This window comes from Rhinopithecus roxellana, chromosome 3 (assembly GCF_007565055.1).
Source record: "Rhinopithecus roxellana isolate Shanxi Qingling chromosome 3, ASM756505v1, whole genome shotgun sequence".
Lineage (NCBI taxonomy): Eukaryota > Metazoa > Chordata > Mammalia > Primates > Cercopithecidae > Rhinopithecus > Rhinopithecus roxellana.
This window is the reverse complement of record NC_044551.1, coordinates 144,772,715-144,786,893: the sequence shown is the minus strand read 5'-3', so window position 1 is coordinate 144,786,893 and position 14,179 is coordinate 144,772,715. Positions and strand designations below refer to the sequence as shown.

At 39.8% G+C, this 14,179-nt stretch overlaps 1 protein-coding gene across 3 annotated transcripts in view; it reads right to left on the bottom strand.

Annotated features, from left to right (window-relative positions):
* ACOT12 (acyl-CoA thioesterase 12) overlaps positions 1-14,179 on the bottom strand; it is a 72,836-nt gene that overhangs the window by 37,659 nt on the left and 20,998 nt on the right. For all 3 annotated transcript variants that reach the window (XM_010386028.2, XM_010386031.2, XM_010386030.2), the window contains exon 3: positions 5,972-6,032. In XM_010386028.2, the coding sequence (XP_010384330.2) occupies positions 5,972-6,032 (61 nt within the window). The remainder of the gene's footprint in view (positions 1-5,971; positions 6,033-14,179) is intronic.

Sequence of the window (14,179 nt, the reverse complement as noted above, 5' to 3'; positions counted from 1 at the left end):
TTTTTTCTTTTTTTTTTCTTTTTGAGACGGAGTCTTGCTCTGTCGCCCAGGCTGGAGTGCAGTGGCTGGATCTCAGCTCACTGCAAGCTCCGCCTCCCGGGTTTACGCCATTCTCCTGCCTCAGCCTCGGGAGTAGCTGGGACTACAGGCGCCCGCCACCTCGCCCGGCTAATTTTTTTTGTATTTTTTAGTAGAGACGGGGTTTCACCGGGTTAGCAAGGATGGTCTCGATCTCCTGACCTAGGGATCCGCCCGTCTCGGCCTCCTGAAGTGCTGGGATTACAGGCTGGAGCCACTGCGCCCGGCCCTAAAACAGATCTTTAAAAGCTCAAACCAATCTGCAAGTAACAACATCTTCCTGCCAGGAAAAGTCTGACACTCTTTTTAAAGAAATATAACAAAAGCCGGCACTAAACAATATAAAATTCACAATGCTTGCATCGAATAAAAATTATTAGATGCAAGAAAATTGTTAGGTGAAAGGTAATATAAATAAAACAACAGATAACAGAAATGATGGAATGACAACAAAAGATTACAATTAAATTAAAGATTACAATTAAATTAAAGATTAATTACAATTAATTAAAGATTACAATTAAACAACAATTAAATATAGGCACCATGAACTCAGAGATTTGGAACAGGAGTCAGCAACATCTTCTTAAAGGATAAGGCCAGATAGTAAATATTTTAAGTTTTATGGTCACATGGACTGTACTGCCACTACTCAACTCTGCCAATGTACTGTGATAGCAACACAGACAAAACATAAATGAATGGGTATAGCTGTGCTCCAAAAAAATTTTATTCATAAAACAGGTCTATAGGCCATAGTTTGCTGACTCCCAATATAGAGGAAAAGATGAAAATAATAAGGAAAGAATGGAAAATATAAAAAAACAAAGTGGGACTTTCTAAGATAAAAAATATATAACATCTGAAATAAAAAACAAACCAGATAAGGTTAAGAGCAGTTTAGTTAATGCAGGGGAAAAAGTCAGTGAAGTTGAAGATGACAAAAGAAGCTACACAGAATGTAGCATGAAGAGAAAGGAAGACTGAAAGAAAAAAAAAAGAACAGTATCAGTGACCTGTGGAACATTAACAAGATGTCTAAAACTCTAAAGTCCAAAAGGAGAGAGCGCACAAAAGACAGGAAAAAAGTTTGAAGATAAAATAGCTGAAAAAAATCCACATTTCTTTGAAACTATAAATCCATAGATCCAGTAGCTCAAAAAACCCAAGTCATATCATGATTTACATAATTCTGCTGCCAGGCTAGAATTCTATACCTACCGAATATGTACATCTTTTAAATATGAAGATGAAACAAAGACATTTTTACACAAAAGCTGAAAAAAGAAATGCTAAAGGAATATCTTCAGACAGAAGGAAAATGACACTAGGGAGAAATCTGGAGATACACAATACACAAAAGAATAAAGAACACCAGAAATGGCAAATATGTAGGGTATATATATATATATATATATATATATATTACATTCTTTTCATTTTTATTATTTTAAAAAGATGATTGACTGTTTAAAACATACATAATAACTATGTATTGTAGGGTTTACCTCCTACATATGTGCGTGTAAAAGGTATGACAATAATGACACAAAGGCTGGGACATGGGAAGGGCAGTGTGTATACTGTTATAAGGGTATTACTCTATACTCAAAGGGATATTACATTATTTGAAAGTAGTCTCAGATAAGTTAAGTAGTCATATTGCAAACCTGAGAAAAAACACTAAAACCAAAACAAATGTGTATAGTTAAAACACCAACAGTGGAGATAAAATGGATTACTAAAAATTACTCCACTTTAAAAAATGTAGGAAAAGATGGGGACAGGAAGAAACAAAGAACAGATGAAAGAAATAGAAGACAGATAGCCAGATGATAGATTTCAACTCTGCCATATAGATAATCTAATGTAAACAGTTTAAATACTCCAGGTAGGAGGCAGAGATTGTTAGAATAAATTAAAAAATAGCATCCAAATATATTCTGTTTATAAGAAACCCACTTACATATACAAATAAGACAGGTTAAAAGAGAAATGATGGGGGAAAAACATTAATCCAAACAAAGCTTGTCTGGCTAAATTAATATCAGACAAAGTAGATTTCAAAACAAAAACCAGAGATAAAAAGGTACACTTCATAATGATAAAAGGGTCACAACATTAAGAAGAGTTAAGAATCCTGGCAGGGCACAGTGGCTCACGCCTGTAATCCCAGCACTTTGGGAGGCTGAGGTGAATGGATTACCTGAGGTCAGGAGTTCAAGACCAGCCTGGCGAACATGGTGAAACCCCGTCTCTACTAAAAATACAAAAATTAGCTGGGTGTGGTGGTGCACACTTGTAATCCCAGCTATTCGGGAGGCTGAGGCAAGAGAATCACTTGAACCCGGGAGGTGGAAGTTGCAGGGAGCCAAGATCGCACCACTGCACTCCAGCCTGGGAGACAGTTCAAGACTCCATCTCAAAATAATAATAATAATGATAATAATACAGAAGACTTGAACAATGCTATGAAACAATTTAGGCTAACTGACATCTGCAGAATACTTCATTGACTATAAGCAACACATTCTTTTCAAGTACATATAGAACATTCACCATAATAGTCCATATTTTGGGTCATTAAAAAAAAGTCTAAACAAATTTAAAATAATTGAAATTATAAAAATTATGGTCTCTCTCTGCAAAGGAATTAAATTAGAAATCAAAAACAAAGATATGTCTGGAAAAATCATCAGAGATTTGGAAATTAAACAACACACATCTAGACAGACCAGAGGTCAGGGAAGAATTTACAAGAAAAAAAGACATATTTTGATGCAGGTAAAGAAATACATTGAGGAAAATTTTACAATTTTAAATGCTTATATTTGAAAAAAAAGAAAAGTTCAATTTCCCAAGATTCTATCTTAAGACACTAGAAAAAGAAAGGCAAATTAAACCCAAAATTAATAGAATGAGAATAATATAATAACCAATAACAGAAATCAAACACATTATGCTAAGTAAAATAAACTAGACACAAATGATTATATATATGCTATATCATTCCATTTATACAAAATATAGTAAAGGGCAAAAAAAAAAAAAAAAAAGGGTACTGACCTAAAGTAAATGAGTGGTTGTCACAAGCTGGGACGTGAGGGAGCTGATTGCAAAGGGCATAGGGGGCTTCGTGTAGTGATGGGAACGTTGTATATTATAGTGGTGGTGATCCAACTGTATAACTTTGTCAAAGCTCAGCAAAATGTATAATTAAAACGGGAGAATTTTAATGTTGTAAATTATGTCTCAATAAAACTGATTTTTAAAGACACGCTCTAAGGACCAAAAAAAAAAAAAAAAAAAAAAACCCTCATATAATGTGCTTTTAGTGCAAATGGGACAATATAATCTATTAATAGTAACGCATCACACACCTTCCAGAGCGGGGAAGAGGGAAGAGACTGATCAATAGAGTCTGAGAATCCCGTGGAAGTGGGTTTGACACAGAGCAGAGTTCCTGCTTGCTGTGGATTCAGGGGGAAGCCAGTCATTTATTTCTGCTCAACAAATTAGCAGAGGGCTGGCCTCAGTTGTGGCAGGAAACTGAAATTGAACAGGATGACCATAAAGGACATTTCCAGTTTGAAAAAGTAAAAATAAAAATGTTTAGTTGGCATCCTAGAGTTAGGGGAAAAAAAAATTCCAAAAAATTTCTACCAGGTGGTAGAAAGTACGACAAAATCTAGAGGCTGCCTGGTCATAATTTGCAGAGGATGAAAGAGAACAAGATTCTGCATGGCAGATTGGGCCTGGAAAGTCAGTGGAGGCTAGGGTTTACTTTCCCTAGCATCAGAAATCTGTGGTTTCAAACTCACTGGGTTTTATTTTTCTTTTCTTAGCTTTTAGATAAGCCTCCTTTAGAAATTCTAGCCTGTCTCAGGAAGAGGAGGAAAAGGAGAAATGAAAAGGAGCTTTTATCTATATTTGGACTGTCTATCAGGAGAATGTGTGGCCCTCAGGAGACAGGCCAAGCCCAGAGGCTCCTGTGTGCAAAGGCTAAGAGCTCCGCAGTTGAATAAACAGCGTCCAGAAACACCATTCGCTGACAGAGCTTGTTTTTTTCACAAGCATTTCCTTTCTGCTTTCTTCAAGTGCTTTTTATTCTGTTTATTTGGATACTGCTAGAAAGTGACCATATATATCAGCCAGGTGCAGTGGCTCATGCCTGTGATCAATCCTAGCACTTTGGGAGGCCGAGGCGGGCGGATCACAAGGTCAGAAGATCGAGACTATCCTGGCCAACATGGTGAAACCCTATCTCTACTAAAAATACAAAAATTAGTGGTGGCAGGCGCCTGTAATCCCAGCTACTCGGAAGGCCGAGGCAGGAGAATTGCTTGAACCCGGGAGGCGGAGGTTGCAGTGAGCCGAGATCTTGCCATTGCACTCCAGCCTGGCAACAGAGTGAGACTCCATCTCAAAAACAAAAACAAAAATAAAAAAAAGAGGTGACCACATCAGGGTAAAGCCATCACCAAGGGCATGGTTACTATCAAAACAGTTGTTACAGTTGAACTGTGTTCCCCCTTCCAAATTCTTATGTCCTAACCCCCAGTACCTTTGAATGTAAATGTGGAAATAGTGCTGTTGCAGATGTAATTAGTTAAGATGAGGCCAGACTGCAGTGGGGCAGGCCCCTAATCCAATATGACTGATATCTTTATAAAAACGGGAAATTTGGAAGCAGACACCCACACAAGGAGAACACATGTGAAGATGAAGGCAGAGGTCGGGTGATGCAGCAGAAGCCAAGAAATACCAAAGACTACAGAAAGCCATGGGAGAATAGGAAAGCAGCATGAACAGATTATCCCTCCAGCCCTCAGAGAAACCAGCCCTGCCCATATATTGATGTAGGACTTCTAGCTCCCAGAACCATGGGACAATACTTTTCTGTGTTTAGGCCATCCGGTCTGTGGTGCTTTGTTACGGCAGCCCTAGCAAACGAATGCAAGCTCTTCCATGTCTTCATGCCCAGAGATCGAAGGATGGCTCCTGAGCAAGCTGGAAGGTGCAATATGAGATCCAGCAATGCCTTTCCTCCTAATTTAACCTGAATAGAGATCTCAAGAGCTCCCGAGAATCCGGTATTCACAATGGTAGAGAAAAGAAAACCAAGTGGATGCAGAAAAAAAATCTTCTAAATTTACCTTCTTACTAAAGTCCAGTTATCCTGCTTTTCAAAAACTAGTTAATCATGGGACTAGTTTCTATCAGAGGGTGAGGGGATGGAGAGCAAATAGAATAATAGTAGAGTCAGCATGATTAAGAAATAAAATCTATACTTTATAAAGAATTAAGAGTGTCCTTTTCTCTTGCAGGTTTATTTTCTGTATATCCTTCTATGTAGAAATACTGTATTGTACCATGTTGAAATGTGAGTTTTTTTTTTTTTTTTTTTTTTTCTTAAGAGACAAAGTCTTGCTATGTCACCCAGGCTGGAGTGCAGTGGCACAATCATAGCTCACCGTAGCCTCAAACTCCTAGGCTCAAGCAATCCACCCACCTCCGCCTCCCAAGTAGGCAGGGCTACAGGCACTTACCACTGTGCTGGCTAATTTTTTTTTCTTCTTAAAGATTGGGTCTTGCTATGTTGCCCAGGCTGGTCTCGAACTCCTGGCCTCAAGTGATCCTCCTGCCTCAGCCTCCCAAATTGCTGGGATTATAGGTGTGAGCCACTATGCCTGGCCATGTTGAATTTTAGCTAGGAAACACCAGAAACATCCGCTGCCTATTATTTACCTGTGACCTGACTATACATTCCAGAGCCTTGTGAAATAGAGAATCTCATTAACTCCAAATATTAGTCTAGGCCTCCTGCTCTACCCTTTGTAAACAATGAAGAAACGAGCACCAACAGGTAGCCCTTTGAAAAGGTGCCTCTTACCTCCATGCTTGTGCTGAATGCTCTAGTAACTTTTGCTCTGATGGTTATAACTTGTCCAACTCTAGGGAAAAACAAACAGACAAACAAAAAAACTCAGTAATTCTAGCACATTTTATTTCAGATCAGACTTAAAGATTACTTAAATGCATGCCATAAAGCAGTTCCACCTTATCATGCTGATAATGTTCATGCATGGGAAATTCAGGTTAATGATAATGGAAAAAGACAGCACTTAAAAACAAAGGCCGATTACTGTAAACCACACTTATGGTGTTAGTGGACCACCAATATTTAAACAGAAAAGAACCTCTGCAGAGATAGTGTGCGACATGACTCCAAATCTACAGCACATACTGGCTATACAGCAGCTGTTTTCCCAAGAGAAGTTAAGACAAATACACCAGCAAATCTATACAGCTGATATTTATTTTTAAAAGTTAGTTAATGCATAAATGCACAAATATACAAAAATGCAAGCAAGCAAACTGATCAGCTTCAGTTGGTTTGTATGGGCCCTTAATGATGCTAGGTGGTCTACTCACTTTGATCATGTAACCTGACGTTGTTCCAAAACTTTTGTGTTCAGGCCCTTCAGTCAGCTCTAATCCCTTCCCCTTAGCAGAAGGTAAGAGGTTATCCAATAGAAGCCCCCTGGATTTTTCTGCCTTAACTTCAAAGTTAAACTGCATTTGCACCTTTCTCTTTGCTCTTCTTTTCAGGGAAAGAGGGAATCTCTTGAGACCTAATCTCATTCTTTACCTGTGCCATTGGTCCCATCCTCCCGTGGCCCTGTCCCCTCCCTTGTTGGCTCTGCTTCATCAACTCTGTCCTCTTTTCTGCCTTCAATCTTTGCCTCTTCCCCAATTCTCCATCAGTCTGTGACAATGCTCAAGGCTTCTTCTTTCTAAAATCTTTCTCTCAAACCTATTATATCTCAAGATGTTTTTCTTTTCTTCATATTCAAACTTCCTAAAAACATCATTTATTTTTCTAACTTATACATTTCACTAATGCTTACTGAGTTAACTGGCATTTTACTGAGTAGTCCTGGCATTAAGCCAGGTCAAAGGACACAGTGATTAATAAGACAAAACTGCTGACTTCAAGGAGACCAATCTTTCTTTGGGATGCTGGGATGTAAACAGATAAAGTCCAAAAGATTACCAAGGAATTATCGACAATTCATTAACAATAAAAATCCCTGTCATTAATTAAATGAAGTTTAATGTTTCTCAGTGTGGCCATACTAATAACAATGACTACTCTTTATTGAATGTTGTGTGCAAATCAGACACCATGGGATTTGCTGGCAAGATGGCCGAATAGGAGCTGTTCCAGTCTGCAGCTATCAGTGAGATCGATGCAGAAGGGGGTGATTTCTGCATTTCCAACTGAGGTACCTGGTTCATCTCATTGAGATTGGTTGGACAGTGGGTGCAGCCCATGGAGGGTGAGCCAAAGCAGGGTGGGGCATCACCTTACCAGGGAAGTGCAAGGGGTCTGGGGATTTCCCTCCCCTAGCCAAGGGAAGCCGTGAAGGACTGTGCTGTGAGGAACAGTGCGCTCCAGCCCAGATACTGAGCTTTTCACATGGTCTTTGCAACCCGCAGACCAGGAGATTCCCTCTGGTGTCTACACCATCAGGGCCCTGGGTTTCAAGCACAAAACTGGGTGGCCATTTGGGGAGACACCGAGCTAGCTGCAGGAGTGTTTTTTTCATACCCCAGTGGTACCTGGAACACCAGCAAGACAAAACCATTCATTCCCCTGGAAAGGGGGCTGAAGCCAGGGAGCTGAGTGGTCTGGCTTGGCAGGTCCCACGCTCATGGAGCCCAGCAAGCCAAGATCCACTGGCTTGAAATTCTCGCTGCCAGCACAGCAGTCTGAGGTCAAACTGGGACGCTCGAGCTTGGTGAGGGGAGGGGCGTCCACTATTGCTGAGGCTTGAGTAGGCAGTTTTACCCTTACAGTGTAAACAAAGCCACCCGGAAGTTCGAAGTGAGCAGAGCCCACCACAGCTCAGCAAGGCTGCTCCGGCCAGACTGCCTCTCTAGATTCCTCCTCTCTAGGCAGGGCATCTCTGAAAAAAAGGCAGCATCCCCAGTCAGGGACTTAAAGATAAAACTCCCATCTCCCTGGGACAGAGCACCTGGGGGAAGGGGCAGTTGTGGGCTCAGCTTCAGCAGACTTAAATGTCCCTGCCTGATGGCTCTGGAGAGAGCAGCAGATCTCCCAGCACAGCGTTTGAGCTCTGATAAGGGACACAATGCCTCCTCAAGTGTGTCCCAGACCCCCGCATATCCTGACTGGGAGACACCTCCCAGTAGGGGCCGACAGACACCTCATACAGGAGAACTCTGACTGGCATCTGGCAGGTGCCCCTATGGGATGAAGCTTCCAGAGGAAGAAACAGGAAGGAATCTTTGCTGTTCTGCAGCCTCTGCTGGGAATACTCAGGCAAACAGGGTCTGGAGTGGACCTCCAGCAAACTCCAGCAGACCTGCAGCAGAGGGGCCTGTCAGAAGGAAAACTAACAAACAGAAAGGAATAGCATCAACATCAACAAAAAGGATGTCCACTCAGATACCTCATCTGAAGGTCACCATCATCAAAGACCAAAGGTAGATAAACCCATGAAGATGGGGAGAAAACAGTGTAAAAAGGCTGAAAATTCCAAAAACCAAAATGCCTCTTCTCTACAAAAGGATCACAACTTCTTGCCAGGAAGGGAAAAAAACTGGATGGAAAATGAGTTTGATGAACTGACAGAAGTAGGCTTCAGAAGGTGGGTAATAACAAACTCCTCCGAGCTAAAGGAGCATGTTCTAACCCAAGGCAAGGAAGCTAAGAACCTTGAAAAAAGGTTAGAGGAATTGCTAACTAGAATAACCAGTTTAGAGAAGAATATAAATGACCTGATGGAGCTGAAACACAGCATGAGAACTTCATGAAGCATACACAAGTATCAATAGCTGAATCAATCAAGCAGAAGAAAGGATATCAGAGATTGAAGATCAACTTAATGAAATAAAGCATGAGGACAAGATTAGAGAAAAAAGAACGAAAATAAACAAACAAAGCCTTCAAGAAATATGGGACTATGTGAAAAGACCAAATCTACGTTGGATTGGTGTACCTGAAAGTGAAAGGGAGAATGGAACCAGGTCGCAAAACATTCTTCAGGATATTATCCAAGAGAACTTCCCCAATCTAGCAAGACAGCCCAACATTCCAATTCAGGAAATACAGAGAACACCACAAAGGTACTTCTTGAGAAGAGCAACCCTAAGACACATAATCGTCAGATTCACCAAGGTTGAAATGAAGGACAAAATGTTAAGGATAGCCAGAGAGAAAGGTCAGGTTACCCACAAAGGGAAGCCCATCAGAATAACAGCGGATCTCTCTGCAGAAACCCTATAAGCCAGAAGAGAGTGGGGGCCAATATTCAACATTCTTAAAGAATTTTCAACCCAGAATTTCATATCCAGCCAAACTAAGCTTCATAAATGAAGGAGAAATAAAATCCTTTACAGACAAGCAAATGCTGAGAGACTTTGTCACCACCAGGGCTGCCTTACAAGAGCTCTTGAAGGAAGCACTAAACATGGAAAGGAACAACCGGTACCAGCCACTCCAAAAACATATCAAATTATAAAGACCATCAACATTATGAAGAAACTGCATCAACTAACAGGCAAAACAATCAGCTAGCATCATAATGACAGCATCAAATTCACACTTAACAATATTAACCTTATATGTAAATGGGCTAAATGCTCCCCTTAAAAGACACAAACTGGCAAATTGGATAAAGAGTCAAGACCCAGCAGCGTGCTGTATTCAGGAGACCCATCTCACGTGCAAAGACACACATAGGCTCAAAATAAAGGGCTGGAGGAATATTTACCAAGCAAATGGAAAGCAAAAAAAAAAAAAAAAGAAAGAAAACAAGGGTTGCATCCTAGTCTCTGATAAAACAGACTTTAAACGAACAAAGACCAAAAGAGACAAAGAAGGACATTACATATTGGTAAAGGAATCAATTCAACAAGAAGAGTAACTATCCTAAATATATATGAACCCAATAGAGGAGCACCCAGATTCACAGAGAAAGTTCTTAGAGACTTACAAAGAGACTTAGACTCCCACACAATAATAGTGGGAGACTTTAAAACCCCACTATCAATATTAGACAGATCAATGAGACAGAAAATTAACAAGGATATTCAGAACTTGAACTCGGCTCTGGACCAAGCAGACTTAATAGACACCTACAAAACTCTCTACCCCAAATGAACAGAATATACATTCTTCTCAGCACGACATAGCACTTATTCTAAAATCGACCACATAATTGGAGGTAAAACACTCCTCAGCAAATGCAAAAGAATGGAAATCAAAACAAACAGTCTCTCAGTGTACAGTGCAATCAAATTAGAACTCAGGATTAAGAAACTCACTCAGAATCGCTCAACTACATGGAAACTGAACAACCTGGTCCTGAATGACTACTGGGTACGTAACAAAATGATGCCAGAAATAAATAAGTTCTTTGAAACCAGTGAGAACAAAGACACAACATACCAGAATCTCTGAGACACATTTAAAGCAGTGTGTAGAGAGAAATTTATAGCACTAAATGCCCAGAAGAGAAAGCAGGAAAGATCTAAAATCGACACCCTAACATCACAATGAAAAGAACGAGAGAAGCAAGAGCAAAAAAATTCAAAAGCTAGCAGAAGACAAGAAATAACTAAGATCAGAGCAGAACTGAAGGAGATAGAGACACGAAAAACCCTTCAAAAAAATCAATGAATCCAGAAGCTGTTTTTCTGAAAACATCAACAAAATAGATAGATCGCTAGCCAGACTAATAAAGAAGAAAAGAGAGAAGAATCAAATAGACACAATGAAAATGATAAAGGGGGTATCACCACTGCTCCCACAGAAATACAAACTACTATCAGAGAATACTACAAACACCTCTACACAAATAAACTAAAAAATCTAGAAGAAATGGATAAATTCCTGGACACATAAACCCTCCCAAGACTAAACCAGGAAGAAGTCGAATCTCTGAATAGACTAATGACAAATGCTGAAATTGAGGCAGTAATTAATAGCCTACCAACCAAAAAAAGTTCAGGCCCAGATGGATTCACAGCCAAATTCTACCAGAGGTACACAGAGGAGCTGGTACCAGTCCTTCTGAAACTATTCCAAACAACAGAAAAAGAGGGACTCCTCCCTAACTCATTTTATGAGGCCAGCATCATCCTGATACCAAAACCTGGCAGAGACACAACAAAAAAAGAAAATTTCAGGCCAATATCTCTGATGAACATCGATGTGAAAATCCTCAATAAAATACTGGCAAACAGAATCCAGCAGCACATCAAAAAGCTTATCCACCATGATCAAGTCGACTTCATCCCTGGGATGCAAGGCTGGTTCAACATACACATATCAATAAATGAAATCCATCACATAAACAGAACCAATGACAAAAACCACATAAATATCTCAATAGGTGCAGAAAAGGCCTTCAACAAAATTCAACAACCCATTCATGCTAAAAACTCTCCATAAACTAGATATTGATGGAACATATTTCAAAATAATAAGAGCTATTTATGAGAAACCCACAGCCAATATCACACTGAATGGGGAAAAGCTGGAAGCATTCCCTTTGAAAACTAGCATAAGACAAGGATGTCCTGTCTCACCACTCCTCTTCAACACAGTATTGGACGTTCTGGCCAGGGCAATTAGGCACGAGAAAGAAATAAAGGGCATTCAAATAGGAAAAGAGGAAGTCAAATTGTCTCTGTTTGCAAATTACATGATTGTATATTTAGAAAATCCCATCACCTCAGCCCAAAATCTCCTTAAACTGATAAGCAACTTCAGCAAAGTCTCAAGATACAAAATCAATCTGCAAAAATCACAAGCATTCCTATACACCAATAACAGACAAACAGAGAGCCAAATCATGAATGAACTCCCATTCACAATTGCTACAAAGAGAATAAAATACCTAGGAATACAACTTACAAGGGATGTGAAGGACCTCTTCAAGGAGAACTACAAACCACTGCTCAAGGAAATAAGAGAGGACACAAACAAATGGGAAAATATTCCACGCTCATGGATAGGAAGAATCAATATCGTGAAAATGACCACACTGCCCAAAGTAATTTATAGATTCAGTGCTATCCCCATCAAGCTACCATTGACTTTCTTCACAGAATTGGATAAACTACTTTAAATTTTATGTGGAACCAAAACAGAGCCTGAATAGCCAAGACAATCTTAAGCAAAAAGAACAAAGCTGGAGGCATCATGCTATCTGACTTCAAACTATACTACCAGTAACCAAAACAGCATGGTACTGGTACCAAAACAGATATATAGACCAATGGAACAGAACAGAGGCTTCAGAAATAACACCACACATCTCCAACCATCTAATATTTGACTAACCTGACAAAAACAAGCAATGGAGAAAGGATTCCCTATTTAATAAATGGTGTTAGGAAAACTGGCTAGCCATATGCGGAAAACTGAAACTGGACCCCTTCCTTACACCTTATACAAAAATTAACTCAAGATGGATTAAAGACTTAAACATAAGACCTAAAACCAAAAAAATCCTAAAAAAAAAAAAAAACCTAGGCAATACCATTCAGGACATAGGCATGGGCAAAGTCTTCATGACTAAAACACCAAAAGCAATAGCAACAAAAGCCAAAATAGACAAATGGGCTCAATTAAACTAAAGAGCTTCTGCCAGTAAAATAAACTATCATCAGACTGAACAGGCAACCTACAGAATGGGAGAAAATTTCTGCAATCTATCCATCTGACAAAGGGCTAATATCCAGAATCTACAAAGAACTTAAATTTACAAGAAAAAACAACCCCATCAAAAAGTGGGCAAAGGATATGAACAGATACTTTTCAAAAGAAGATATTTATGCGGCCAACAAACTTAAGAAAAAAAGCTCGCCATCACTGGTCATTAGAGAAATGCAAATCAAAACCACAATGAGATTCTATCTCACGCCAGTTATGTGACAATCATTAAAAAGTCAGGAAACAACAGATGCTGGAGAGTATGTGGGGAAATAAGAACGCTTTTACACTGTTGGTGGGAGTGTAAATTATTTCAACCATTGTGGAAGAGAGCATGGCGATTCCTCAAGGATCTAGAACTAGAAATACCATTTGACCCAGCGATCCCATTACTGGATACGTACCCAAAGGATTATAGTCTACTATAAAGACACATGCACACGTATGTTTATTGCAGCACTGTTCACAATAGCAAAGACTTGGAAGCAACCCAAATGTCCATCAGTGATAGACTGGATAAAGAAAATGTGGCACATATACACCATGGAATACTAGGCAGCCATAAAAAGGATGAGTGTGTGTCCTTTGTAGGGAAATGGATGAAGCTGGAAACCATCATTCTCAGCAAATTAACACAAGAATGGAAAATCAAACACTGCATGTTCTCACTTGTAAGTAGGAGTTGAACAAAGAGACCACATGGACAAAGGGAGGGGAACATCACACACTGGGGCCTGTCAAGGGGTGGGGGGCTAGGGGAGAGATAGTATTAGGAGAAATACCTAATGTAGATGACGGGTTGATGGGTGCAGCAAACCACCATGGCACATGTATACCTATGTAACAAACCTGCATGTTCTGCACATGTACCCCAGAATTTAAAGTATAATAATAATAATAAAAATCAAGCACCATGCTAAATGCTTTGTATCATAATCTAACAACATGCCATTCACTAAGCAGTAATCCCAGGAGGTGGGCATTATCATTCCCATTTCATTCCCATCAAGAAATGGCCTTAGAAAGTGACATAGCAACTGGCAGGATCAGAGTTCAAACCCTGGTCTTATCTGACTCCACAGCCTTGGAAACATTACCCTATTCAGGCTTCTGGTAAATAATTGCAATTCACACTATTTTAATCATAGTAGAGAGGCTTGTTCAGATACAATCTCTCACTCTGTCATCCAGGCTGGAGTGCAGTGGTTTAATTATGGTTCACTGGAGCCTTAAATTCCTGGGCTCAAACGATCTTCCTGCATTGGACTCCCAAAGTGCTGGGATACAGCATGAGCCACTGCATCTGGTCTAGATATATTAAAGACAGTCTATAAGATGAACCAGTTGGGT